The 26,797-nt window shown below is 52.7% G+C and overlaps 11 protein-coding genes across 11 annotated transcripts; 6 read left to right on the top strand and 5 right to left on the bottom strand.

Annotated features, from left to right (window-relative positions):
• Window positions 1-88: 88 nt before the first annotated feature.
• Window positions 89-2,060, bottom strand: SODALDRAFT_362401 (hypothetical protein; the record flags this gene model as incomplete). The annotated part of the gene is made up of 9 exons (XM_028614458.1): window positions 89-217; window positions 291-327; window positions 433-498; window positions 595-1,059; window positions 1,124-1,279; window positions 1,401-1,484; window positions 1,562-1,652; window positions 1,959-1,986; window positions 2,040-2,060. 9 exons carry the CDS (start codon window positions 2,058-2,060, stop codon window positions 89-91), a joined length of 1,077 nt encoding a protein of 358 aa, XP_028464392.1.
• A 1,410-nt stretch (window positions 2,061-3,470) lies between these two features.
• Window positions 3,471-6,587, bottom strand: SODALDRAFT_335685 (MFS general substrate transporter). Its single transcript, XM_028612518.1, has 6 exons — window positions 5,984-6,587; window positions 5,310-5,812; window positions 4,649-5,177; window positions 4,334-4,370; window positions 4,144-4,213; window positions 3,471-4,042 (listed from the first exon to the last, which is right to left on the bottom strand). The coding sequence occupies exons 1-6, from the start codon at window positions 6,415-6,417 to the stop codon at window positions 3,882-3,884; spliced, it is 1,734 nt and encodes a 577-aa protein (XP_028464391.1). The 5' UTR covers window positions 6,418-6,587; the 3' UTR covers window positions 3,471-3,881.
• Window positions 6,588-7,282: 695 nt separating this feature from the next.
• SODALDRAFT_352533 (glycoside hydrolase) lies at window positions 7,283-10,111 on the bottom strand. The gene is made up of 2 exons (XM_028613595.1): window positions 9,296-10,111; window positions 7,283-9,194 (listed from the first exon to the last, which is right to left on the bottom strand). Exons 1-2 carry the CDS (start codon window positions 9,996-9,998, stop codon window positions 7,618-7,620), a joined length of 2,280 nt encoding a protein of 759 aa, XP_028464390.1. The 5' UTR covers window positions 9,999-10,111; the 3' UTR covers window positions 7,283-7,617.
• A 250-nt stretch (window positions 10,112-10,361) lies between these two features.
• On the top strand, window positions 10,362-12,072 carry SODALDRAFT_335682 (thiamine diphosphate-binding protein). The gene is made up of 2 exons (XM_028612517.1): window positions 10,362-11,648; window positions 11,735-12,072. Exons 1-2 carry the CDS (start codon window positions 10,481-10,483, stop codon window positions 11,770-11,772), a joined length of 1,206 nt encoding a protein of 401 aa, XP_028464389.1. The 5' UTR covers window positions 10,362-10,480; the 3' UTR covers window positions 11,773-12,072.
• A 396-nt stretch (window positions 12,073-12,468) lies between these two features.
• Window positions 12,469-13,695, top strand: SODALDRAFT_282161 (F-actin-capping protein subunit alpha; the record flags this gene model as incomplete). Its single annotated transcript, XM_028608325.1, has 7 exons — window positions 12,469-12,525; window positions 12,606-12,624; window positions 12,683-12,792; window positions 12,866-12,955; window positions 13,009-13,061; window positions 13,126-13,263; window positions 13,350-13,695. The coding sequence occupies 7 exons, from the start codon at window positions 12,469-12,471 to the stop codon at window positions 13,693-13,695; spliced, it is 813 nt and encodes a 270-aa protein (XP_028464388.1).
• An 822-nt stretch (window positions 13,696-14,517) lies between these two features.
• Window positions 14,518-14,868, top strand: SODALDRAFT_282479 (cytochrome b5; the record flags this gene model as incomplete). The annotated part of the gene is made up of 2 exons (XM_028608340.1): window positions 14,518-14,630; window positions 14,751-14,868. Coding segments are annotated over 2 exons (231 nt in total), but the record flags the coding sequence as incomplete, so codon positions are not given.
• SODALDRAFT_222647 (hypothetical protein) lies at window positions 14,732-15,414 on the top strand. The gene has a single exon (XM_028607354.1). The coding sequence runs from the start codon at window positions 14,954-14,956 to the stop codon at window positions 15,314-15,316; it is 363 nt and encodes a 120-aa protein (XP_028464386.1). The 5' UTR covers window positions 14,732-14,953; the 3' UTR covers window positions 15,317-15,414.
• Window positions 15,415-16,263: 849 nt separating this feature from the next.
• SODALDRAFT_362394 (hypothetical protein) lies at window positions 16,264-17,310 on the top strand (the record flags this gene model as incomplete). The annotated part of the gene is made up of 1 exon (XM_028614457.1): window positions 16,264-17,310. The coding sequence occupies one exon, from the start codon at window positions 16,264-16,266 to the stop codon at window positions 17,308-17,310; it is 1,047 nt and encodes a 348-aa protein (XP_028464385.1).
• A 138-nt stretch (window positions 17,311-17,448) lies between these two features.
• Window positions 17,449-18,318, top strand: SODALDRAFT_341414 (transcription initiation factor IIE, beta subunit; the record flags this gene model as incomplete). Its single annotated transcript, XM_028613034.1, has 1 exon — window positions 17,449-18,318. One exon carries the CDS (start codon window positions 17,449-17,451, stop codon window positions 18,316-18,318), a length of 870 nt encoding a protein of 289 aa, XP_028464384.1.
• Window positions 18,319-18,579: 261 nt separating this feature from the next.
• SODALDRAFT_222565 (hypothetical protein) lies at window positions 18,580-19,921 on the bottom strand. Its single transcript, XM_028607353.1, has one exon. It carries the CDS (start codon window positions 19,671-19,673, stop codon window positions 18,957-18,959), a length of 717 nt encoding a protein of 238 aa, XP_028464383.1. The 5' UTR covers window positions 19,674-19,921; the 3' UTR covers window positions 18,580-18,956.
• Window positions 19,916-21,347, bottom strand: SODALDRAFT_282164 (zinc finger protein; the record flags this gene model as incomplete). Its single annotated transcript, XM_028608327.1, has 3 exons — window positions 19,916-20,683; window positions 20,747-20,886; window positions 20,939-21,347. 3 exons carry the CDS (start codon window positions 21,345-21,347, stop codon window positions 19,916-19,918), a joined length of 1,317 nt encoding a protein of 438 aa, XP_028464382.1.
• Window positions 21,348-26,797: the final 5,450 nt, after the last annotated feature.

Below are 26,797 nucleotides of genomic sequence, written 5' to 3'. Positions count from 1 at the left end.
ATGTTCCAGGCCCCGGTGCGGGGAGGGGGATCGCGAGGAACGATGGTGACGCGGGAGATATTGTGTGAGATGACGACCGGCGCAAGCCTCAAGCCAGGGTGATGTTGTCTCTCAAGGCGACACTGGCTCCAGAGGTCTTGCTGGCGGCGTCGGCGAAGCGAGGCAAGTGGGACAGGTATGGTATGGGCCGATCCTCCTGCAGTGAGGCACCAAAATGCTAAAAATGTCACACACCGGGGGTGTTGCTCAGCTATTGTCGGCCACCACTACACCACCAAATGGACCCCAACCGAAAACGAAGACCGGCCGCCCAACCGGTGGCTGGTCCTGTCGTGAACGAGAGGAAGAAGCCTCGTTTTTTCGTCCTTTTCCTTTGGATGGGATCCAGATCAGCAAAAGCTGGGATAGCTCAAGGCAGGAATCGCCGCTGACTTGAGACTTGGGAACGGGCGGCGGGGCGTGAGCGACCGAAGATTTGTTCTAACGCTAACGCGAGCGCTGTGCGCAGCCGGGCAAAACGAACAATGGTGTAGCCTTATTCCTCGCTTGGACTGCTGATCCCTGACCATCAAAAGATACACTTCTGGTCGCTACAGGATCAGGAACGGAGCTCGTATTTCCCAGCAGGATAGGGGTCTCCAATGGGAGACGTTCTGGCGAGGTAAGAGGCGTTTCTTGTACGACGAGGTCTCAGCGCAGGGGCTCTCGTTCGTTCGCGGCGACGGCAGTCGTGTCTTGCGTGGCGGGCACCCCCCAGGAACGGCGGCGGCTGGAGATGGAGGGGCGGATAGAGCCCCAGCACAGAGATGGGGGTTTTGTCTTTTCTTTTTGTAGATGTGGCCGTGGCCGTGGCTGTAGCGTCGGACTGGTGTTGAGAGCCCTAGTGTACGATGTACGGGGAAGGGAGGGGTGCGAGGGACGAGGCGGCTGCGGCTGCGCAGGTCACGGCCTCGCATACATAAAAGGGCCTGGCGCAGTAGGCAAGGGCGACAGGGCCTATTGAGAGGCCGAGGGGGCGACGAGAGGAGAGTAAGGTATGCGGCTACCCGGCGGGGTCTACTGGTAGTCGCAAAGCAGCATTGACATGCAGCACGAGGTCGGCGACCAATATCCTCGAGGTTACAGAGACGTGACGCGGGAGGGGAGGACGAACAGGTGGGCAAAGCGAAGAGCCCATTGACGCGGGGTCTGGTTGCACTCGATCGTGGATAGTCGTCGGCGGCGGTTTCTTGCAATTCGTACCGTACTCGAAAAGCGATCCTCGGTCTTCGGGGGGTGACTCGAGGACACGAGTTAGCATGTGAGGTTCTTTGGGGTTGTGCCGTGACTACCAGGGAGGGAGAACACAACACTCAAAAGTGATGTTCATGGCGCTTACCTATTACGGATACTTTCTTCACCTCTTCGGCTTGGTCAGGACGGGTACAAGGAACTTTTTTACCATGTCAAAATCCATGGGTCGGAGAAACACCTCGGTGGGCTTTCTAGCGAATCAGAGTCCGAGGAGAAAGCTTTCCTGAGGGACCATTTCGGGGCTGCGGGGTCGTGGAGGAGGACGGACTTGGACCACAACTGTTGCGGTTGCATAAAATAAATTACCAAGGTACCTTGTGAGGAGTACCCAGTACTTCGAATGTCTGCAATCGCAGGGGCTATTTCAGGCGAAAGTGCACGTTAGCCGAGGTAACGGCGACTAAGGAATTACGTCTCCTGGATTTTCCCATTTTTCCCCCTCACACCTCCGACTCGTAAAGTACTCACTCTAGTATTTCGTACATGTATTCGTACCTTCTCCGCAGGCAGTGACTTCCTGAGGTAAGGTGATGAGTACCTTAATAATTAGCAGCTTTTCTGTTTCATACTCCGTATACGAAGTACGGAGTATGTCCCAATGCAAGAAGTCGCCGATTACACTAGGTAAGGTACCTGGTGATGATGGATCATGGTTTTTTATGTACCATCGGAGCTCAGATAGAGAAACTTGTCCTGGCCAAATCCGAGTTAGAGGAAATCGCCAGTCATTATGGACATGTTTGTACGTTGTACAGCCCGTGATCCATTGTCTGGTGTCCTGGAACCGTCCCCCGGGTCATAGTCGATGTGTCTCTACCTAGGTACCTTACTCCACGAAGTACTTTTCATTACCTTACCCAGCTGAGGTTCAAGCCCACTAACCTTACCCTCACCTTCCCTCACCTTACGCTGTACCTTACCTTAAACTCTGGAACACCCACTTTCCTCTGAATAAGGTAGCTCTAAATGGCTGATGTAGGGGCATGTATTCTCACCATTTGTGTCCAGATGGCTGATATATTTGCTGTTATTTCTATTAAGATGACATGCACGACATTCGACATGGACAGCGTTACCCAGTTTATGTCCCAGCATACAGACGAACTGCATGTGATACGAAATGACAGGCAGGGCTCAAATGCCCAACATGATTGTATTATGGGATGTCTGCTAACCTCTGCACTTCTGGATTCCCCAGCAGCCATGCACTCGACGGGTAAGAATTATGAGCAGACTGCAGACCATCTACATGTGTCTACTTCTGTGTCAAGGCCGAGGCCCAGTTGCGCATCCAACGTATATCTACGCCTTCGAACGGGGTTCTTCGGACTGAGTCACGCTTCTTAGCCTCACTTACAAATCGACATGGCGCCATGGTAATTAACAGGGCAGACCCCTTGTCTTGAGTACAGCGTACTTCCCTCTAACCCCCGTCGTCGATGTGCTTGGAAGAACCAAGGGGATTCGACCCATGGCTTTGAGACATGCATTTTTTGTTATATGTCGGACATTTGAGTGCCACACTAGATGCCATGGTGCCCACCCTGAGACAAACGGCTTGAAACATCAGCTAAACGATCCACGTCGGGCACGGCCATCCTTTGGACATCTTACGAGATGTTGAGGAGCCTGGGGACGTATCTTGTGTGTCCAGGTGAAATCCAAGGACTTGAGGTGGTCGAGGTCGCGGTCAAGGGGACTGGGGCACTTCGCTAATTACACACCTCATAGCTGTTGGTGGAATACCGAGTACACAACGTACGGATATACCACACTACCACACCTCATCACGGTCATAGGGCAACGGAGTCACTGCTTCTCTCGTCTCTTCTTCCGCCGCCTCCCTCGACGCGGCTATTCGTTCTGTTCGCCTGTCACGCCGGGAGAGACAGGGCGGGGTCGTCGCATTCCCAAGAAGATGTTGCCTTGGCTGACTCCGGTCCATTGGTATTTACGGTACCGTATCCTCTCAGCTGACATGCTGTACCTCTGTGGTCAATCAAGGTCTCGCTTCAACTCCTCACCTTCCGGACCTGCATCTCGAAGCGGTTTTTAGCCCTGACTAAGCCCTCCTTGGTCAGTCCAGAATCACTTCTATATTTGTGTCTGATTCTATCCATGACCACCTACTAGTTCCAGGCTGCAGCAGTGTTACAGGCCTACGTCGAGAGGGCTGGGTGGCGCGCGTAAGGCTCTGGACGCACAGCGGCTTTCACTTTTCACTAGTCCTAGAGCAACAGCTTTGCACTTGTAGCAAGCAAGCAGCAAACCAGACTTGGCCGATTCGATTCTTCCTCAGGAAGGGCGTCCCAAGGTGCGACCCAGCCAGCGACCCAGCCAGGGATTCATTGGATGGGCGAAGGGCTGGCTAGTAATCAACAGCTTCCCTCTGACACCGCATCCCGGACGATTGCTCCTTATCGAAAGAGTTAGCGAGAGGCTCCCCCAAGCCCATGTCTTTGCCACCCTCCATTCGCTCGATGAAGTAACATGTCCCTACGAAGGCCCCAGGCTTTGGCGAATAAATGCACAATACCGTCAAGCCAACGGCTCTGAAAAATGTCTGTCTCAGGCATCAAACTATCCCTTCAGCCCGCGGCAAATCGGCTCCGACTTCGAATCCTTTTGCCATATCTGAAGAATATGTAAGGAAATGGTAGCATCGCGAGCGTTGCGAAGGCGAGGACCGACGTCGCCCAAGGGTATCCAAGCCTCTCATACATCTGGTTTCCAAACAAAGGGAACGCAGCTGTGGTGTGACGGTATGGAATTAGCATGCGCATCAACTTGGGGAGAGAGCACGGGTTTCGGCATCACATATGTGTGACGTGTCACTTGGGACAGACTCACCGGCGAACAGGCACCTTGTGAACGCATTGGCAGCCAAGGCGCTCGCCGCGTACAGGGGATACGCATCAACCTGCGCCTCTGCTGTATTAGTATGCTGTTTCAACGCCGACGCCGTCGAGGGCCTAGCCAGGCCCCTAGCCCTAGAATTCAGGGGCCATTTTGCAGAAACAGAAAACTGAGGACGACTTACGAGGAATGTAAATACGCCACTAAAGACAAGCAGGGTTCTGGTGGGGGGGAGCCAAGACGGTTAGCAGCATACTCATGCAGAGACTCGAGATGCAGTGTAACGCGGAAGTATGACTAAATCATGACCGCCGAGACCAGAAGCCCATTTGCCAGATGGGATATTCTCACAACGAGCCTTCGACACATCAATCACTTTCAAGGCAACTCCATGCGTCGTCACGGGGACGCTGATGTGTGAACCCCTTGTTCCATAAGCACTTTGGGTCTTTCATAGAACAAAGCCCCTAAAAAGGAAAAAGAAAATACTCCTACTCACCCAGCACCAAAGACAGCTGACCCAATAATAGGGGCAATCCAATGAACCCAGGGGAACAGCGTCCAGCCAAAGATGAAGAGGCCAATAGTGACGAGGACGGATCCGCATACGACAGGGGGCAGCCGGAACTCGGGCTCGCTACTGCTTTCCACACCGGACTCCATCTCCAGCCTGGCGACAAGGCGGTTGCGGATGCGCTGCCATAAAGGGTCGCTCGTAGCGGCGATGACCATGCCGGCAATGATGCCGTTGAAGGCGAGACCGACTTGCCATAGGTTGAAGCCGTACGTGGTGGAGAAGACGAGGGGGAACGCGCCGAAGAAGAGGTACAAGACGCCCAGCAAGAGGGCGGTCAAGATGCAGAGGTTGAGGACCATCATCTCGAAGAAGAGCAGCTGAAATGGCCGAAGGAGCGACAGGCCGATGGTCCTCGCGATGGACTTGTCCGTCTTTTCCATGGGTGCTTTCCACCGCTCGTCCCCTGTCTCTTTCCTGATCTTCCTGGCTTTGGCACGAAGGACCACAGGATCTGAGATTTACGTGGCACGCATTAGCTCCCGTGTTTCCTTGCCAATGATTAAAAAAGAAGAGGAAAAAAAAAAAGAAAGAAGAAAAAAGAAGAATCCAAGTATCCATTTCGTATGCGGAGGATTCGACGTACGATACGTCTCGGGAACGATACAGACAATGGCTACAAGCATGACAAAAGCCCAGATGATTAGGACATAGTAGGTCCATCTCCAGTTGGTGAAGTAATTGATGAAACCGCCGAGGGTAGGACCGAGTGCCGGGCCGCAAAAGGGCGCAAGGGACCATAGAATCATAGGGGCTTGCAGGTCTTGCTTGTTGAAGAGGTCGCCTACCGTCCCGCCAGAAACGGCCAAAAAGGCGCTACCCGAGAGGCCTGTGAAGAATCGGGCGATGAGCATCGTTTCTATGTTCTTGGCCACGGCAGAGGGTATGGTCCAGATGAGATAGAGCGACCAGGCGACGATGTAGATAGGCCGTCGGCCATAGAACTCGCTCAATGGACTCAGCATCATGGGGCCAAAGCTGATGCCGAGTACGAAAAGACTGAGACCGAGAGTGGCGACGATCCTCGAGGTGCCAAACTCTGCGTTCATCTGGGCATACGTGGATGAGTAAATGGAACTCGCAGCCGTCCTATGTTCACCCCTAAGTTAGTCGGTCATTCAGGCAGCCTCTGGAGTACTCGAAGCCATGAACGAACGCATGTCCCTTTTCTTCTTCTTCTTCTTCTTCTTCCTTTTTTTTCCTTTTTTTTTCCTTTTTTTTTTTTGCGTCATCTCATACAAGCTGGTTCCCTTCACTTACACGCAGAAGCTCCCGAGTGAGACGATGATTACTATTATCCACTTCCTGACCTTCGACATGCTTCGTGGACATGTGGGATCGGTTTCACCTCCTTCGAAGCCTACGTCGAAGGGATCCTTGTCGTCACGGGCAGGATGGGCTGTTCCGGGCAAGGATTTGAATTCACCATCATCTTCGGGCAAATAGTCGTCACAGCCGTATCCGTTTTGAGACCGTGTTAGACTGATTGAGCGCTTGATGGATCGATCGCTAGATCCTCTCAGGGAGTGGGAGGAGCTTAAATGTGGCCGTGATTGGGAGGCCGGTTCACGGGTCCGAATCGACTCGAATTCTGTTCCAGAGATCCCTTCAGGATCGCCTTCAGGCTTGACACCCAGGTCGTATTCACGGTTTGGGTCCTTCTCGACGTCTCTTTCTTTTTGCCGGCGCGCCATGGCAGTATGCCCCGAATTGGGAGGCGGGAGTAAATTGGAACGAGACTAGATTCTTCGAGACAAATCCAGTGGTAATGATGGACAGGATCAAGTAGGTGACAGCGGATAGAATTCCTATATATCGAGGCCTTCATGGCTTCTCCTGGCATCTACATCCATCAGAGAAAGGGATATATACCAGAAGAGGAACGATAATGAGCTCAGAGATCTCTTCAACAAGGGCGTCCTAATGGCCCGAGAAAAGGAACCGGGAACGAGGCTAGTGACATTTCCGGAGTACTATTTCCTTTCCCCGTTTGGATTGGCGTGTCACGGGTCAAGGTTGTGGGAGTTGGGACAGGCGGAAATAAGACGAGTGTGAGGTTCATTTCTTTTTCTCGGCCCAACGGTTCCGGCCGGTGGTAACTTTTAGGCCCGATGACGATGACTTCAGCGTTGAGTAATTTGTAATCATGACCGCGTCGCGTCTCCTTTAGAAATAACAAACAATTAGTAAACGCCTTTTGTGATCAAGTATCTCAGGGTATGTGTATGTACTCCGAACGTGGTGATGATGTATGTATGTACGGAGTAATCGAGGAATCGAGGAATACCGGCGCCGAATGTATGAAGTAAAGGTAATCACAAAGTACACGTGTACCTCTTCATAAGGGGTTTGTCACTCTGTGTCATCAGCGGGACTTCCGGTGACGTCGGATGAGGGCGGGTCTTGGGGTAGTTCCGGGTTTCGGGGGGTAGGATCGGAACTTCCTCCGACTCCAAGCTCCAATCCGTCCCTCGACAGCTTCAATCGAGCATCAACACTTCACCCTGGTTCTCACATGCCTAGGTAGGACTTTTTCAATCCAGCGTGAGAGATTTACTCCTGCCCACTATCACCATTATCACCACTATCACCACTATCACCACTATCACCACTAGTGGTCGCCGTCCTCTTTCTACAAAGCAAGGCAACCAACATCTACAGAAACTCCAAAGAAACAACAAAATGCCCCAACCATGCAAACAGCTCGACCGTAGAAAAGGTGGCCCATATTTCTTATACCGTATTGCAGCCTTTCCAAATCACTCCGATTCAAATCACACCATGGAACAAAAGCCAACCCATGCCCATTCTGGCAGGCAATCCTCAACTCAGGCTACTTACCCGCAGAAGGGAGCGACTTCGACGGTCCTCAACTTCAAAGATGGGGGTTTTCTTCACCGCTTGTCAAACTCCGGAAGGTTATCAAAGCTGGGCACGTTGCGGTCACAGTCGAAATCGCGATCCCACGGCTTCGTAGGCATGATGCCCGCCGCCAACGCCTTCTTGTAACTCCACAACGGAGCGCTCTCCGTGTCCCACGTCCAGTACCACCATCCCCATCCCTTCTCGAACGAGTGCATCTGCGCCTCGGCGAACATGCGGAGGAATTGCTTGTACCCGTCGCTCATGTCGCCAATGTCCGCGTTGGCCGGCGTGCAGTCACACCGCTCATCGAGCGTCGGACACCGGGGCTCCAGCACGCTCGTCGCTTCCTGTCCCGTGTCGAACGTTCCCGTCCACCGGTTTCCCCGACCCACGTTGGTCAGGTGCAGCGCGCAGTCCGAGTCCGCCTGCGACCATTCCGCGAACATGGTGGGTCCGTATCCCGTCGACCGGTCCATGCTCTGCTGCGCCTGTTCCGTCCATTCGCTGCACGCGAACTCCACTTTCTCCTTGTGCGACAGCGCGATCTGGTCCCGGTTGAAGATCACGTACTGATGCACGTCCAGCACCAGGTCGTCGTGCCCCGTCATCCGGCCCTGCCAGTTGTGCAGCCCCATGAACCCGTCCCCGAACACCACCGGCGCCCGCACCCCGTTGTCGCGGACAAGCTGATACACCTCCTCGGTCCACGCAATCACGTCCGACGACGTCAGCTCCGTCATCCTCGGCTCGTTGGCCGCTCCGTAAAACGCAATGACGTTTCTGTACCTGTCCTGGGCGAAGAACTTGGAGAGCCGGTCGTGGAATTCGATCGACCGCCTGCGGTTCTCCGCCCCTTCCGTCCCGTTCAACCAACTGATAGCTCCCTGCCGGCCCGAGTGGTTCCACCCATTCTGCGATCCCGGGATACCGTGCGGGTCGAGCTTGACGCGTAACCCGTACTTCCGACACCATTCGATGGCCCGCAACAGGTATCGCCAAGACGTGCGGAAAAGGTAAGGGTCTCCTTCGAATACTTCGACCGCCCAGTAGGAGAAAGGGATCCGCACATGGTCTAGCCCGGCATCACGGATCTCCCTGAACGTCGACTCGGTCACGAAACTAGCGTAGTGCTTCTCCAGAACTTCAGCTGTCGTCCGGGGCCCGAGGTGACGGCAGAGCGTGTACTCGTCGATAATACCGTGGCGCCGGTCGTAGTCGAAAAGGGACGGAGTGATGAAGGGTTCCAGGCTGAGCCAGCCGCCAACATTTACACCACGCGCCGGCTTCTCCTCGTAGGAGCCCCATTCCTCGTCCAGCGGTGGCACCTGGTCATTCGCGCGGGCCGAGTCATCCCATTCCGTGAACAAGCCCATGACCGGCAGCCCGCCGACCATCTCATCTGTAAAGGTAACGTTAAAGTCGTCGGTACTTTTCCAGCTGAACGGATCGAGATATGTTCCTCGCCATTGCATCGGTATGGTGTCCTTTTTCTCCTCGTCCAACTTTGAGTCGTCATCGTCATCGTTCGATGCGTTGTTCCGGCTAACCACAACGGCCACCACGATGATTATTACGAGCAGCACAACCGCAATACCGAGAAATATCCCTGGGGAAAAGGTCAGCTGCTTATATCCTTCCAGCCCAGAGTTAAGATTGGGGGGGGGGGGGGGGGGGGGAGAAGGGTGACAAGAAGAAACCGGCACGTACATTTCTTCTTCTTCTTTCGAACTGGCGCCGGCGGATCATAGTCCGACTCGTCTCTCTCCTTCCCCCGGTCAACGCTCGGTACACTGCTTCCTCCTCCGCCTCGTAACCTGCCTAGAAACCCGCCCAACCGCCATCCCTGGCCCTCCTCAAGGGCGGCACCGCTGACAACCCGTTTATTGTCCTTTCTGCCCCTTTGCGGTGTTCGCGGTGTTCGCGGTGGACTCTCGTACCCGTCATCGGAGTAGTTTCTGTGGTGTCGATAAGCCGCCCTCCTGGGACGTCGTGGCAAGTCGTCGTAATCACTGTGTCGGCGATCATCGCGGCTTTCTTCCTCCTCCCCCATTCTTCGACGTTCCTCTTCTTCCCGTCGCCACTTCTCCTCTAAATGCCGCCGCCTACGCTCCTCACGCCGCCTCCTACGATCTTCATCGTAGTCGTGTTCTCTTGAACCGGTTTGCCGACGCCGCCCCTGGGATCGATCGGTAATGCCCCTCGCATTCCGCTCGTTGAGCCGTGCTAGGGCCTCTGCCGAAAGAGGGCGCGGGCGTGAGTTCCGGTCGGGCCGACTGTCTTCGGAGCTGGATGTTGTCGGAGGTCGCCTCGAGGAGCGGCGCTCGTGGTGTGAGCTTCGCTTATAATGTCGTGTGCCTGAGGACTCGCGGCGCCGATGGGGTGATCGCGGAGACGAGTCCCTCGGCGCCATGATAGCTGTGGGGTCAAAGAAGTAATCAAAACTCTCGTATCTTTGTCAATGTTGATGCCGGAATGCTGTAATTTGGAGAGCTTAGTGCTGAATGATGATGTTTTATGCGTGCATGTCTTAAGTTCTTGTCTTATGCTCAGCAACCGTTCTATTAGAGTCTGGTATTGTGGGCTTTCCCTGATCGAAGGGCTTGGCTTACCTTGGAACATGTTGGCACAGCAACAATCTAATCTTGGAGTAAAGTGGATGCGTAACTGCACGGACCACTGTAGTGGGCCTTCCCCTGATACGGACCCCCGCAAAAGCCGTCGCAAGCCGAACTTGCATCATAACTTGGTCTACGGCCCCTCGGCTTACACAATTCGAGAAGTCTCGTGGGGTAAGACCGCCTGCTCTCTTGTCAATGAACGGTAAGGAAACGGCTGAGATTATCCTTTCACATCTTCAATCAAACATATTTCTAAGACATCTGAACGTCTACGATGAAGAGAATTCTATCACACTCGGCGAGGAGGGCAGTAGCTCCCTCGCTCAGGACCCCTCGCTCCCTCGCGGTCTGTGTGCAACGGTCCTACTCAACACACGCACCAAACGCAAAGCTGAACGTCCCCATCGACTACTCCACGACCTCTCTCCTAGCCCACGAACCCCAGACGGCCCTCTCCAGCGCGGAGCTACCGCCCAAAGTCCGCGATGGTACGACGAGGAAAATGAACCTCTTCCAGGCCATCAACGACGCCCTCTCGACTGCGTTAGGCCAAGACCCCTCAGTCCTCGTATTCGGCGAGGACGTAGCATTCGGCGGCGTCTTTCGTTGCACCATGAGTCTGGCCGACACGTACGGTGCTAACCGCGTCTTCAACACCCCGCTCACCGAGCAAGGCATCATGGGATTCGCCATTGGCGCCGCGGCGGAGGGGATGCGGCCTGTCGCCGAGATTCAGTTCGCCGACTACGTATACCCTGCATTCGACCAACTCGTCAACGAGGCGGCCAAGTACCGGTACCGCGAAGGGAGCTGCGGACGCAGCGCCGGCGGTCTCACAGTGCGCATGCCGTGCGGCAGCGTCGGGCACGGCGCCTTGTACCACTCGCAGTCACCCGAGAGCCTGTTCACCCATATCCCCGGCCTGCGGGTCATCATCCCCCGGTCGCCGCTGCAGGCCAAGGGCCTCCTGCTCTCGGCCATTCGGAGCAACGACCCGTGCGTCTTCATGGAGCCCAAGATCCTGTACCGCGCGGCGGTCGAGCAGGTGCCCACTTCACCGTACACGCTTCCGCTTTCCAAAGCGGAGATCTTGAGGGAGGGGAAAGACGTTACCGTCATCTCCTACGGTCAGCCGTTGTACATGTGCATGTCGGCCATAGAGAAGGTGGAGGAAGAGCTGGGGATCTCGGTTGAGCTGATCGACCTGCGGACCATATATCCCTGGGACAAGGAGACGGTGTACGCGAGCGTGCGCAAGACTGGCCGCTGCCTTGTGGTGCACGAGGCCATGGTGAACGCCGGTACGGGAGCGGAAGTGGCGGCGGCGATTCAGGAAGACCCGGACACCTTCCTGCGACTAGAGGCGCCAGTTGCACGAGTGGCGGGGTGGAGCATCCCGACGCCTTTGATGTTTGAGAAGTTCAACATTCCGGATGTCGCAAGTAAGTTATCATATTCTCTGCTCCCACGGGACCCACGGTATCTCTACCACACTCCTGCATTGGAACGTGCTGACATGGGCGACCAGGGATATATGACAACATCAAGAAGGTCTTGGAATATTGAACGGGCCAAGTGCTGGAAATCCTTTCCAAGGGCATGGTGAACTGGAGAGGGCCTGGTCTCCGGGATACATCATAGAAAAATGACGAATAATAGATGACAGCCTGACAGCCAGCTTTGTAATTAGTTAGTGATGGTCGGTCGACTTGCCTGTGCAGGGGCATCGAGAGAAAGCAAGCTCATATGATCGTTTGCGAAGTGGGCCAGTCAATTGCGCAGATTTTTCATAAGCCATACTGCAGCACACTGCATTGTAAATGAGGACCGATCCTAGGATGAGAGCTGTGATTAGGAACGCGAAGACAGCAGAATCACTTTTTTTTATTGTTTCCAGCTCCATACAATGATTGTGGAGAGCCCATGTGAGATCGTTGGTGTTTGTTGGTGGGGGAATCGGGATATGATAGTGAGTGACTTGATTGCTCGCAGAAATATTGTGGGCTAAATAGTCTTGCACTGACGGTCCTTTTTTTCGTATTAGTCCAGTGCTTGGCAGTGGACATCCTGCCCCGCACCGAGATTCCCCAGTTTGAGGTTCACTTTAACGTGGCTCGGGGACAGGTGCCGTAATTACTACTTCGTACCTTGAAGCTGCACTCGTCTCCACGAACACCAGTGTACAGCTATAATAAACTCGACCAAGCCATTGTCCTTGTCTCACCGCAACTACTTGGATCACGAAATCTACGCTCAACAACCATGTCCTCGGAAGTCGAGACAGTCTCGGCCTTCGTGGAGGGAGCTCCTCCTGGCGAAGTTCGTGCAAACACCCTCCGTTTCATTTCCCCATGCTAGGGTGCACGAAGTAATTACCGTTCCAAGCTGACGCCCATCAGCTCGCAGATGTCATAGCAGGTAAATCGCATCGCTCGCAGCCCGTTCTCAATCCCTTCGAATATTGACGCTGTCCAAGACATCAAGGCGCTTTCGAGCCCGGACGTTGTCTCCAGCCTCGGTCCCGCCTTCCAGAAATACAACGAGGAGCAGTTCATCACTGTCAAGTTGCCCGAGAGCAGTCAGCCGGTTCGTTGTGGATAGAGTGGTCTCCCCCGTCGCATTGGACCCTGATCGACTGAACTGGGGGTGGCTATCGCAGGTGATCATCAGCTCCCACAGCTCCTTGGGCGGTGGTCGGTACTATGACGTCGAGAGCAGCTCAAGCTTCACGTTCGACCACAGCAACCAGGTGCGACCGACAATTTCGAAGATGGCGAGGCAGAAAAACTGACGACCTTGTAGAAAGCCAGCGGTGTTCAGAGCTACGTTTTGGAGGGTGCACAATCGGACTTGGTGTAAGGAGAAATGGAATGGTCCACCAGGGAGAGCTCCAGTTGCACGCCGCTGACCACGACGCAGCAAATCCATATTGAAGAGCCTCGGTCCTTATGTCAAGGAACACTTTCCCAATGCTGCCTATGGCGCGTACCCCATTGAGAACGACACCAAGGTCGCTATCATCATTGCTTCAAACAAATACAGCCCCAACAACTTCTGGTAACGCTGTCCCCTTCGTCGAAAGACATCTCCCCTGCCCTAACTCCTCCACGTAGGGCGCCGCCTAGCTAACCAAACGGAAACAGGAACGGTCGATGGCGCTCTCTTTATATATTTGACCCTTCCTCGGGGACCCTCGAAGGCTCCATCAAGGTCGATGTGCATTACTACGAGGACGGGAATGTCCGTCTCCTGACGAACCGACCATCCACGGCCTCCATTCCGTCTGGCACGGGCGTGGGCATCGTCAAGGAAATCTCGACCACGGAGAATAAGTATCAAACAGAGCTCAACAAAGGCTTCGCAGACCTTAGTGAGGGTGCATTCAAAGGCCTGCGTCGGCAGCTGCCTGTGACGAGACAGAAGATCGAGTGGGAGAAAGTCACCAGCTACAGATTAGGCCAGGACATTGGCGGCGGTTCGAGGCGGTAGGTGGTTTAGCAGAGCTAGAAGCGTTGAGAGGACAGGGAGCATGCGGGACGTGATTTCGACCGCTGAGAGAAAAGTGGTCACATGAAGCCTGTTAGGTATTTGAGTGTTCCAATAGCTTGGCGATGGTCCAACTTTCTTTCCCGTGCTTTACGATGCTTACTCCGTGGTGACAAAGTGTCAGAAGGAACAGAGAACGTTTGGCGTACCCGTTTCCCGGGGCCATCGACGCTCAGGGAAGAAGTCGTGCACGACGCCAAGATCCCACCGTTCTCTTCTTCGCATGGAAAGACGCGTCTAGACTCTCCCTCTTTCGTTCCCACCCTGTGCAATTGATAGAAGGTCATGGATGCCGACGGGGATAACAGTTTCCAGGCCGAAAGTGGACATCCCGAGTCTCCGTCCCGACACCAAAAAGCCCCTAGGTACTTCGGTACCCACTTACGCCCCGTGTCTCCACGGAAAAAAGTAGCTAATCTGTGTCTTGTCCAACCAGATCTCACCCACCTCTAATTCATCGTCTTCTGATTGGTTCTGGCCACCTAATCAGCGGATACCACCGCAATTCCTAATGATAGCCCCCCATTTTTCCAGGGGACCTTCGACTTTTTTCTCTTTTGGTTAATATACACATCGTGGCACTCAACACTATCCGGGAAACGATTTTCTGGCCTGATCCCTTTCGCTCACCGACCGACACCCATCTTTCTCCAGTGACATTTCTAAGCGTTTCGCATAGCATTGTTCCATTGCGCCTCTCCCGCCTTAAGCCTCACGCATTGAGCTGTTCAGAAAAGCACTCCTGTCACCGACAAATCTCTAAAGATGGGCCTCGAACTCACTTACCAGGATGTTGCTGAGCACAACACCAAGAAGGACCTCTTCATCGTGGTCCACGACAAGATCTACGACTGCACCAAGTTTGTCGATGAGCATCCGTGAGTAGCGACCCTGAATCTCGCGAATGCTTTGATGGTCTCCCATCAATTGCCTTATCAGCGGCTCCCTACGCCATTTGGCGCACGCATCGCATACTGACAGTTACCCCTTTTCCCCAGTGGTGGTGAGGAGGTCCTTCTTGATGTCGCTGGCCAGGATTCCACCGAGGCCTTCGAGGACGTCGGCCACAGCGATGAGGCCAGGGAAACGCTTGCCCAGCTCGAGGTTGGCGTTCTGAAGAGGAAGGCAAGTACCAACCCTACCAGAGTTGGAAGGAGCGGAAGGAGCGCCCGATCAGCCCGTTCGCCGGTATTGCGTGATCATGGCGCTAACAAACATGTCCATCGATACAGTCTGGCGACCCTGCCCCCAAGGCTGCCTCCACCTCTGCCGTCAGCGCTGGCCCGAAGGACACCTCCGGCGGCTTGGGCGTCGGCGTGTACGTTATCATCCTCCTCGGCGGTGCGCTTGGCTACTACGCCTACCAATATCTGCAGCAGCAACAGCAGCAGGCTTAGGCGACCCGATCCCGATATTCCCGCAACAAAAGCTGGCTGTTCAATCGCAAAGTCATTGCAGGCGGTCGGTTTTTACGACGCACGCTTCCGAGAGTTGCATACCATATATAACCAGCGTGATTGGACGGCGTCGGCCGCTGGGAGGGATTCAGGTCTTGCATGGATAGGAAAACTTTTGGGATTGGGCATGATTCAGACCTCCTCGACGCTTTGTAGTCGGTCTGCTAGGGCGTTATAGATGTCGACCAGCGACGTTGTATTCCTTTTAATTAGAACGGCTGTTCTCTTTGTAGCCAGTCCTTCAGAACATGGTGTTGTCACCTCCACTTGAGAACATTGTACCTTTCTTGGACCTCGGGTCGTTTATAGACCCCCCATTACTATGTGACTAGGTCCGAAGGGCCGATCTCGGTCAACCACAACAGTCCTGATACGCTGAGTCACGTTGAAGTTTATGTCTAAAAGATCACTGCTGATAGACATGTGTCACATCCTCTGACTTCGTATCACTTCACAGACTTCTATGAATCTGTTTTCAAGAGGTAGGCATCGTTTTGTGGCTACCAGTTTTGAAGGTTCTATGCTTTAACTAAGGTATAGAGCGCTAAGCTCGACATCATAACAACATTCCTCTCTATGAACAATGTGTGAAAGACTGCTTTCCTATAACAACATGGTCTAACCTTTATTACCTACACTGCAATGTGTTTGATGGTCTAAGTCACAGAGAAGTTGGGTATTGTCTTGCATTGAAGATTGGCTTATAATAGGAAAAGCAAGGCACCTCTGAAGAAGACAATCTGTAGATTCAGCCATTGCTCATAGTAAAAGAGTTCTAGATAAATGCACGCACTTGACTTGACCTCAGTCAGTGTTCAATTTTACAAGACTTTCCTGTGCTCTCTTTATTTTTTTGTTTCTATAATCTGCACACCTGAGTTCCGAGTCCAGGACACTTTGCACTTTGCTACTTGTCATCGCATTGTTTACCTCTAATGGGATAGAGTTCAGTAGCATGCGCCACATGTCTTCGGTAGTATATGGTGGTTGGTGATATTGCGCCACATCCACTCTCGTGGCGCGCACGGCTGCTGACAAAGGACGTCTAGATCCCATGCCAATTGACAAGATGGTCGACATAGAACTTACCACCTCACAAGCTCCTCATTCTCCTTCATCCCCCTCCAATCCCGCAGGAAATAGCCACGCCGACCTTGTCTCTTCCTGCTCAAAAGGGACTCTTCATAAGAAACGAGAAACCGTTCCCGTCGGACTGGGAGATAGCCCTAAATTGCCCATCCCCATCGATTGCGACGATTGCGACCGCGACGAGGGCCGAGACAACGACAACGGCAAGCAAACTACCAAAGGGAGCAGAGAGACCCCGCTCATCATCGACGAGTCCCACGACGAACAACACGGCTGTATCTCTGCTGCTGACTCCACTCCTGGTCTTCCGCGTGTTGTTACCGAATCCAAAAGGCGGCGGTCGTCTTTCCTAAGGACAGCACTCGGTTGTCTCGACCGGATCTCCGATTTGAGAAGACGATCCAACCCGGTTGTCGAGCAGCCGGACTCTCTACAGTCCGCTAGGAAAAGAAAATCAGACTCGGAATCGACGCCGAAGAAGCGACGGGCAACGGAGAAGAGGAAGAGGAAGGGGAAAAAGAAAGCTCTGATCAGGTCTGCCCAGCCGAAGCAGACGGACGAGGAGAGGAAGGCAAGCCTCGAGCTTAACCCGCTCGTACTCGTGCAGGCACTCGAGGATTGTCCAGAGGAGCAGTCAGGCGAACGTGAACGCTTCGAGGAGTGGGCTAGGCTCTTGAAGGCTTCGGCTGACCCGAACATCAACACCCGAGACCCAGAGTGCGAAGCTCAAGAATTGCCGTCCACCGCAATCGCTGCCGCCACGGTACAGGAAAAAGACGCTCGAGTTTCGACCTCGAGTCCTAAGAAGGCACGAGCTGCGTCTCCCATCTTATCGGCCGCTCGATCATCTCGATCTTCGGAACGGAAGGAACTGCAGTCGTTGTCCCCAGGTGCGCCGGTACAGACCGAGCCACCACGGACCCTCCCGTCGTCTTCCAAGAATCCGCAGCCGGGACCGGTAGGTTCGCTTTCGTGGGCTAAGGTCCTGCGCACACGTGCTCCGGCATCCTAGCTTTTAGTGCTTCGTCTTTTTGTTTTCTTTTTTTTCGTCTCATCGAGACCAATATCCGCCCGCGGTTTTCTCGACTTTGCCGTCTTTTTCGGCCATACCTTAAATACTCCACGTAATACTCACCTTTCCCGAATCACCATGTCATTCCTCGAGAAGCAGAAGGCGTCTTTCTCCAGCGCCTTGGCTTCTGCCTCGGGCAGGCTCAGTGTGAGAAATGCAGTTCCCACTCCTGCGACTCCAACGCCGTCTTCTAGCACCACCGGACCCAAACGGGAGACGATGTCGTCCAAGCGCCAGGTAGCCGCCGATGGCAGCGATGAGAGCGTTTCGACGATCATTCTCATGATGACTTATGTCCACGAGTATCTACGTGCTCAAACGGAGCCCAAGACGGCCCGGGATATCATGAAGCACTTGGAGGATGCCGGGCACATTCGAGACCCGAGCACCTCCATGTGCCAAAGGATCGTGGATGCCCTGCGATCCCAGAAAGTCGTCAAGTTCACACCGGATCCTCAACTCAGCGAGCAAAAATGGGACTCGGGCACCTATTTCTACCTCGGCAAGCTCGGCGGTATCAAAGACAAAGTCAGCCTCCTGGCCCACCTTCAGAGCAAATCGACCATGGAGCCTCTGGTATACAAAGAGCTCAAGGAAGGGTGGCCGCAGTGTGATGCTGCGCTTCATGAATTGGAGCGCGAGAACAAGATCATGATTCTCCGGGAGAAGAAGGGCCCTAAACACATCTTCATCGACGACCCGAGCCTCCACCACAAGGTTGAGCCCGAATTCCAGAGCATGTGGCGGCGGGTGACTCTGCCCAGTAGCGAGGATATTGTCAAGAAGCTCATTGCAGCGGGCCAAAAGCCAGCCAGTGCCGACCCTAGCACTATCAAAAAGATGGACTCGACGAAGAGGATAAAGAAACGTGCCTCTCGTCGTTCGGCTATGACCACGAACGTGCACATGCAACACCTGCTTAAGGATTTCAGCCATGTAAAGAAATGAGGCTTGACTCAAGGGGACATGGGCTAGGACGCGGCGATTTCCTGGGGGTTTCTTCTTTTTCTTCTATTTCTTACTTTTTTCCCCCCTTGTGAAGCACGGCGTTATGGCAGGGCAAGGAACTGAGAATCTGTTCCCGGGTGTGGGATTGCTGGATTGGTGTCTCAGCACGTCGGGATTCTGGTATACTAGAGAGGAACACACCGGTATAGACAAAATAAAATCACCATGACTATTCTCAGGAATTCTTATTACTGCATTCTACACCTATGCATGGCTTCTCTCTCCGTGGACTCTCGGTGTAGCTATCTTGAGAGTGCCTATTTACCTTTGAAGCTCTATATATACACACATGCCTATGCTCTATTCTATACACACACCCTGCTTGCTAGGTAGTGTAGGGGAAGGTCGAACGGAACGAGAATAGGTCTACCAGAGTTACAGATAGTAACCCAAGAATTTAACTTATGCGGAAGCACCGGGCAATGGAGCTGCCACCTCCCCTATTAACTTGCCAAAAGGATCCCTCCATCATCCTCTCCACCACCGCCACCTAAAAACGGCATCAGATCTTAACATATGAACGGTAACCACGATCCGCTCGTGCATCGGTAGACCCGCAAAGACCTAGGGAACGGGATTTACCAGAGATCCAAACTAACATGCCGGTGTCTTGTCATACGAAACAATATTCGTACGCATACGTAGATACACAGGAAACGGTGTCCTAGAAGAACCATCAAATGCCAGATTATCCAGTGTTGTTTGGTTGGAGTAGTATACGATGTCTTTTGTTCGAGGAATATGCAAAGGTGCTCCGAACATGCCTGAAACTTCATGACATGCATACACGTCTTAAATAATTGACAATTAAAAAGTAGTAAGCAGCTCCGTACATCTCTAATGATACAGCTACAGGAAAGAAAAGAAGTGGCACACGTATAGTCTCTGGAGACCTGTCCTGTATTTTTTGTCCCTTTCCTGTTCCTCGCGGACCCTGATCGGTGTCCACCATAACTGTTTTTGGTTTGGGTTTCGGCGAGAAATCTCGAAAACTCCATGGTCCTCGCCCGTTGCCTCGGGCTATGGAGAAGACCAGTGATCATCACAGTTCCGTCGGGGCCTTCCCCCAAGTCTATAACGTTGCCAGAAAACAAAGGAAACAGACGCAAACAAAGCAAAGAAACGTGATTCTGGCACTGTGACCAGGGTGGTATCGTGTTGCTGCAAAGAAAGAGATGGCAGGGTCGTGGTCCAATGCCAGATTCCCCACTTGCCCAGGTATTATGAAAGTCGTATCTTATGGAATCAAAGCCCAAAAGCAAGAGCAAGTCGAACCCATTCGGTGACAGCATCATGGAAATACAGAAAGGGTATGTGCTCCAAAAAAAAACCCGACAAAACGAGGCCTCCACCTCACATAAGGATTTTGGGGGCCAGGCTTGAGTGGAGTATGAGTACAGATCAGGGGTATCTGCTGATGGGTAACTGGGTGGTTCAGAAATCAGTCCAGTTGGCTTCTTTGGTCTGGCCCGTCTTGTACAACTGGGCCTTTTTTAAAACAAAATTAACCTGCTGCGCCTGGCAGATGCGCAGACTACTAATGGGCACTCGTCCACACCTCGTTGTGACGCGGCTTAACGTCATACCCGGTCGGGGGTTCCGTGCTCTGCGGCCGACGGACTGGAGCAGGGTTGCCGTAGAACATCTGGCCGCTCAGGGTCGGACCCGAGGGATAGCTCTCGGGTTCCGGGTACATGTAGCCGTTGCCGTTGCCGCTGTGCGAGGGCGAAGCCACGTGAGAAGGAGACTGCCAGCCCATGCTTCCCATAGCTGGGCTTCCACCGGCACTTCCTGCACCCGAGTGCTGCTCCACACTCGGCTCCAAGGTTTGCGGCGGGATCATGCCATACCCAGTGGGATGCGAGGTAGGTCGGATTCCGTTGCTGTATGCTGCCGAGGTCGTGGGCACGGGGCTTCCCACGTGCATGTCGCGTTGCATGTGAACAGGGAGGGAGGCATTGCCCATGTACTGGAACTCCGCATTGTTCCGCTGCATCTGATCGGCACTAGGGGACATGGAGAGAGTCCGCTGACCGGGCGAAGGCGTCGTCAGCGGTGATCCGTGGTTGGATATGCCTTCTCCATCAGAGCGCACCGAGCCTGGCTTTGCGCTGGTGCGCGCAGCCAAAACCGCCGCCGTTGCTGCCGCTGCTTCTTCCACGGTCCCGGTATGATGGTTCTGATGCCGCGTCAAGGTTGTACGGCGTGTGAATGTCTTCTGACAATCGGCATATGGGCACTTGTACGGTCGCTTTCCCGAATGGATGCGACGATGGCGGGCGAGGGAGCTGCTGTCACTAAACGGCTGCATATTTGTTAGCCTATTATGCATTAAAAAACGACCATCACCCTCAGACTTCGCCCTTACCTTCCCGCAACGCTCGCACATGTGCGGCTTCTCTCCCGTGTGGACACGCTGGTGCACAGTCAGGGCAGATCGCTGAATGAACTGCTTGCCGCACTGAGGGAAGTCGCAAACATGGGGTCGAATGCCACTGTGGATGCGTTCTATCCAAAGTCAGAAAACCGTGCCGTATTGTCCGGAGCAACAAAAACTTACCATGACGGGCGAGGTCACTCCTTCGGGCAAATCGCTTGCCGCAAGTACTGCACGGGAAGGCCTTGACCTGGGCCTGGGGGGCAGATGAAGTCTTGGGCATGGCCATGTCGTGGGGTGCCCCAGGAAGAATCATGGTGATGGCCGGGGGTGCGATGTGTTGCTGCTGTCCGTGGCCAGGCATGGGCATTGTCATCGGCGGACCGTGCATGGGGCTGGGAGAAGGATACCTGTGCATGCCGTCAAGGGTCGAACGAGGAGCCGAGTAACGAGAATGCTCGGAGCCATGTGGAGAACCAGCACGGTCCATGGGAGGTTCCGGCAAATTCCTCGCAGTGAGCTGGGGAAGTTGTGGCATTTGGCGATCGGACGTGGCTCCCGAGCCATGATGTGGTTGCTGCATAGCTGCCATATTGTTTTGATCCATGATATTCCCAATGTCCATGAGGCTCGATGTGATAGACCCAGGGAGCTTTTGCAGGCTCGAAAAAATGCGATCTAGTGGAGGAGGACGACTATTGGGAGAACTCGAGAGCTGCCTAGCTGCGTCAGCCATGTTAACATGGGAAGTGAGAGACAGGCAGCATGTGACGAGGTAGAATGGAAAAAGAGGTACAGGAAGACAAGAGGACGAGGACGATCCACAGACGCGAGAAGATAAGAGGGGCAAATAGATGAAAAATATGCTATCCAGGGATGTGCTTACAGTGACTGTGCCCTCAGAGCCTAACGCTAAAAGTGAGCTCTGAGTAAAGACACGGCGCGCACCAGGCTACGCTGTCAAAGAACCAGTCCGTGAGGTCGAGGCTCAAAAGTCGAAGTGGAGTTCGGTTCAAGGAGATGACCAATACGAATATGTATTGGGGCTTGGGGTGGGAGACGCGGTCCCGAGAATGGTTGACCGCAAATACAGTTTGCGGGTGGTAGCGAAAACCCGCGAGAGTATACGATGGGGAGTTGTGAAAAGTGAAATAGAGCCGGAGGACGAGTCGAAGGACGAGTATAGTGTCGGCTGACCGATTTTTTTATATAAATTTACCGAGTCGCGTTGTGTGTTTGGTGATGAAGAGTACCGAGCCTCGTTACTACTGCAAGAGTAACAAAGCAACGGCTCGCTCTGAAAGACCCACGACAATCGAAGACCCGCGTTGCTTGTTGCTCTCGGTAGTTGATCGCCTGTCTCGTAGTGTGCTCGAGCTCTCGAGCTGAAGGTGGAGTAAAGCGTAGGCCCCGAGGATTAGATCGAGTTGCTAGGAGACGACCAAGGTGCTCTGAAAGAAAACCGGGTGATTATTCAGGGTAAAATCCCCTGCAAGGAGGGCGCGTCAGTGTATGGAAACAATGAGATAACGGCTTTTGATGAAAAGGAAAAAATAAAAAGAAGAAGAAAATTAGATTAGGTGATGATGAGATCGGCAGATATCTGCATCCAAGGCACAGAGACACCGATGAGATGCCTTAATCGAGGCGGGTGGTCAAGTTTGATGCACAATTGGGAGATGGTGATGGGAAGTTTCTTTGGGGAAAGGAAAAGGCGAGGTATCAAGCAGCCTGGCGGAAGCACAGACCAAGAATCCTTCAGGGTGAACAGGTCACTCACTGTTGGGTTGGGCAGAAAGGAATTCTGAATTATGGGGCCGTAGGGAAAGTTTGATAAAGGAGGGAGCTGGTACCTTACTCAAAAGGAGGAGGAAGGACCCCGAGAAAAAAAAACCGGTACCAAATGAGGTGTGGAAACGACAGGGATGAAGGATATTATAGCCAATAGGAATGTGCCAAAAAGTGTGGTGTGGGGAAGGCAAAACGCGACTGCCGGGACATGGACTCCTGATGGGTACAAACACGACCTCTGTACGCGATGCAAAGATGATCATGCGAGAAGAGGCCCTCCCTTCCATGACATGTCACGATCAAAGAAAGCCTTCCTGACGACAGTGGGTATGGATATAAGGTGTCTGGATGAGGGAGTTTTGAGGTATAACAAGCTCGTGACTTGGATTGAAGGGGAGCGAACAAGTAAGCGGATCAGTGAACACAGATTTCGACACAACTTACCTTATAGAAAAAAGTAAATGTCGGGAGCTCCAGCTGCTGAACGCCCAGTGGATGTTCGTAGTAGAGAATGCCGAATTTAGAGACCAGCGTGACCGAATCGTATCACGGAAGACACACGACGTGGACGATCGGCTGATGGTCTGTGGACCAAATTTGGTGGAAATCTTTCCTCGATTGTCAAGTTAGGGCCGAGATAACGTAGGCGGTGTTCATGAAATGCCCGTAGTTGGCCGTCTGTGGGATGGTGTCAATGAAGGTATGGAAGGAAGCACTAAACTGCCGAGAGGTGGTTCCGAAGGTGGTTCCGAAGGTGGTCGAGGCGGCAAACAGGAGACAGCATGAGAACCCTGCGATTTGGACACGGGGACGGGAGGATGCGTTGGTATATAAACTGAGGATCAGATTATGAAGAGGGGGCCTTCCGGGATGGGCTTTCACCGTTTGGGTGCTGGTCCTGTGCGAGAAATGTGGTGTCCTGGTACTTTACTGGGTGATACAGAATAAAATGAGATAAAATGAGAGACTTCCCGATCAACCAATCTGCAGCATAAATCTACCAAGACACCAGCTACCTTATGTTTATCCTGTACGATGTACGAAGTAATGCGGCAGTACTTCGTATATGTACGATATACACTACCTACCTACCTAGGTAAGGTAGAAGGTAAGGTAAGTACTTGCCCTTCCCATCAATACGTTGTACCTAAGGTACCTTAAGCATGGCTTGTTGCGCACAGGGACGTTGCCCATATTTGTTACTATCTTGGGAAACCGGGGGGCATCTTCTGGACTCAAAAGTTGAAACGAACTTGCAAACTTGGGTAGTCAGGTACATACGAAATGGTCCGTATCCATAACCTTTCCCTACTGCTCCCAGACCCCTTATTCCCAGTTACGTGTAGATGAAGCACAACATCAGGTCTCTCGAAAGTCTCTATAAAACCTGGTGTACTAAAGATATTGGTTGTGGAAATACAATACATTTTAGAATACATATGTACCATATTTCTCATGTTTTTCAGGCGCCAAGCCGACATGGAGTCGGTCCAGGGGTCATAGGTTACACAGTATGATACAGTGTATTTAGGGTGAGTACTGGTACTTAAGAATGATCGACAAACTGGCAAGCATGGTCAGGGCCAACCGCCCCCCCCCCAGCCGGCGGGGGAGGTGCGGCGGGGCTACTTGTACATAACTCAACCTGCCGACCCGATAGTACGGTGTCTACCGTGCACAACTTCTTCTGAACGACCAGCACTGAAGAAGAGCACTGATTAGAGTCGGTCAGTCTATCACTTCTGTTAGCCAAGAGGAGCTGCTTCCAGAACTTTGAGATATGAGATTTGCAATCTAGGAATGTGATACAGGTATAAGGTCGTCCCCATTGCAGCTCTCATAACATGAACATCTGGACTTTTTGTCTTCTCTCCCATCCGTTTCCCCTGACGAACTTGAACAGATATCCGCGTGGATCCCTTGCAAGTTTTGTTCTAGAATTTTCTGCGACTTGAGCAGGCGAGGCAATGAGAATCTCTATTCTTATTGAATAAGCCACTCAATCTTCGGGCTGCATTGAGTACGCGCGTAAGGGCATGTCATGATTGTGGCCTGGGAGTAAAAGGGGGTACTCAAATCAATGTACCAAGTAGCTTCTCGCACGCCATCTCCCATCTTCTATCTTCGCATACCTAGGTAGTCTTCCTATTTGCCGGCATGCGTTCCGTCTGTTTTTCTTCGTTTTCAAGGCCGCCTTTAGCATCTCTAGATAAGCGTCCGCGGATAACTCTGCTTTTGCGCACATCTTTCGATTCTCGAAGTTCTTTACGCAACTAATGGCAGGGTGACTACTCAACCTTCCTCCGTCCTCACTCAGCTTATAAATACCTTAACCACTCGGGAGGAACGAAATAGTTGGCGGGGATATGGGTACCTTAGGGAGTGCGGATACAGACGTCGCCTCATTTCCAACGTATCTGGTCGAATGTACCACCCCTGCTCGACCTACCAATGTAACGACCCTATTAGCTTGAAGCTACGGCAAGATCACCATAATATTCTCAGTAAATTCTAACTTGTGCAGCATTGCACCAAATTCAATATCGAATCACAATCCAATCGTTTCCTTAGAAACTGACCGAAAAAACGAAGCACTATGGGCTGCCTTCTAGTGTTAGAAAGGGTGGTACGTTAATAGGTAAGGTAATTACTTGACTGAATACGACGTAGGTAAGTATGTACGCCGTATGGAATCAGCCTTCAACGTCCTGTGCACCAGTGCAACCGTGCACCCAGAGCCGTTATACACGTACGGTAGCGGTAGCGGGTAAGGATATTTCCCGCGATCGAACATTCCTGCGGAGTATATACGTATTCATATATATATATATATATATATATATTTAAGTGCATAAATTGGACAGGAGCACGTCACACGCTACGTTGTATGTAAGATCCTTCGTACATGAGTCCACTGCCACTGCAAGACCGGCCAAGAGAGAACGAAAACATCCAGTAATATAACTCATACTTCATCGCACCTTCTGCGTTCGAGGACTGTCCACAGTGGTTTCAAAACCCCAGCGTCTTGCCCGTGTGCATAAATGGTTCTGGCAGGCCACTTTGGGAGTGTACTGTAATTAACTTCAATTCACTCAGGGGGTCGCTCCGTAGGCACATGATCTTCTTTAATCTCTCCCAAAAGCATGATGACTTTTTGGCCAGAGCCGCAATGATGCATGGGGTCGTAGAGTCAGATATCGTCGTCTAGGTAGGGTTATCGTTGGGTTTGGTTGCTCCCTACGAAGCCTGTGGAGCTCAAAGCCAGCGCAGTGGGCCATGCATGAAGCACGGAAATGAGGCTAGCCCACTCGACAGGTTTCCGGAATGACGCTAGAAGGAGTCCATGCAGGAGAAATGGCAGGGATGCGTGCGGGTCACCGGCTTCAGGGGCTCGTGCTCCTTTCGTACCTAGGTATTCATAAATAAAGACCAGGGCAGCTCCGTCATCGTAGATTGAACCGCGTGCTCTACCTCAGGCATGGTGTTTCCGAAGTCGAGTGGTTTATGCCATGTCAACAGGTTGGTCGAAATGATTGGATTACGGCTTGACTACCATAATTATGAAGGATGATAGCCAGTTCGGACTCGTGAACCAAGCCACCTACTGAACTAGAAATGCCAGGCCGCGGGACGTGGGGGAATGGCTACCTACCTGAGACTAATTTAAGACTAGAATAACTACTTCATGCTCAAACCACCTACCTTAGGTAGGTACACACTGCCGCAACCATCGGAACCTACCCCATATCAGAAAATCCCGCCTTTAATTCGAAGTACGAATAGGCGTTCAGCAGAACGGCTCCACCACGTCCGTTGTGGGCTACTCCGTAAGGTAGTAAAGACACTGGTCTTACCTTTGCAGAACAGCTTGGATTGCACCCTTCCCTTGGCTCGGAACAATACCCGAAATCCACCATCGTAACGACCTCTCGGAGTCGCCGGCACTGTCCCGCAAAGCGAGTCTCGGTCTCTTTTCCGTTTAAGCACACGGAGTACGAGTTTACAGACCTGTCAAGTATCACGTTTCAGGACAGTTAACATCCATGAATCTAATACTGATAAGGCGGCACCTTATGGATGGGGCTACCTAAATGCGTTAGCTCTGAACCTGCCAGATCTTGCCACCTATGATCGACGAGAAAGCGGCATCTCAGCGGATAATTGTTAGGAGGTAGTCGGAGACTACGAAGTACCTATAATGACGTGTACGAAAGCTTCGCATCCGCACATACCGCCTCAACTTCATAT

The sequence above is a fragment of the Sodiomyces alkalinus genome, assembly GCF_003711515.1.
Source record: "Sodiomyces alkalinus F11 unplaced genomic scaffold SODALscaffold_9, whole genome shotgun sequence".
In the NCBI taxonomy this organism is placed as follows: domain Eukaryota; kingdom Fungi; phylum Ascomycota; class Sordariomycetes; order Glomerellales; family Plectosphaerellaceae; genus Sodiomyces; species Sodiomyces alkalinus.
This window is presented reverse-complemented; position numbering and strand designations above follow the sequence as displayed.

Excerpts from the sequence above, each read along its gene's own strand:
- SODALDRAFT_352533 (XM_028613595.1), bottom strand. The coding sequence starts at position 9,998 with ATGGCGCCGAGGGACTCGTCTCCGCGATCACCCCATCGGCGCCGCGAG. Across the intron at positions 9,195-9,295 it reads TCGAAAGAAGAAGAAGAAAT|GGATATTTCTCGGTATTGCG; the intron begins GTACGTGCCGGT and ends CCTTTTCCCCAG.
- SODALDRAFT_335685 (XM_028612518.1), bottom strand. The coding sequence starts at position 6,417 with ATGGCGCGCCGGCAAAAAGAAAGAGACGTCGAGAAGGACCCAAACCGT. Across the intron at positions 4,371-4,648 it reads TCAGCTGTCTTTGGTGCTGG|AACCCTGCTTGTCTTTAGTG; the intron begins GTGAGTAGGAGT and ends CCCCCCCACCAG. Across the intron at positions 4,214-4,333 it reads GTGGCGTATTTACATTCCTC|GTTGATGCGTATCCCCTGTA; the intron begins GTAAGTCGTCCT and ends GCAGAGGCGCAG.
- SODALDRAFT_335682 (XM_028612517.1), top strand. The coding sequence starts at position 10,481 with ATGAAGAGAATTCTATCACACTCGGCGAGGAGGGCAGTAGCTCCCTCG. Across the intron at positions 11,649-11,734 it reads CAACATTCCGGATGTCGCAA|GGATATATGACAACATCAAG; the intron begins GTAAGTTATCAT and ends ATGGGCGACCAG.
- SODALDRAFT_222647 (XM_028607354.1), top strand. The coding sequence starts at position 14,954 with ATGGCGCTAACAAACATGTCCATCGATACAGTCTGGCGACCCTGCCCC.
- SODALDRAFT_222565 (XM_028607353.1), bottom strand. The coding sequence starts at position 19,673 with ATGATGCTGTCACCGAATGGGTTCGACTTGCTCTTGCTTTTGGGCTTT.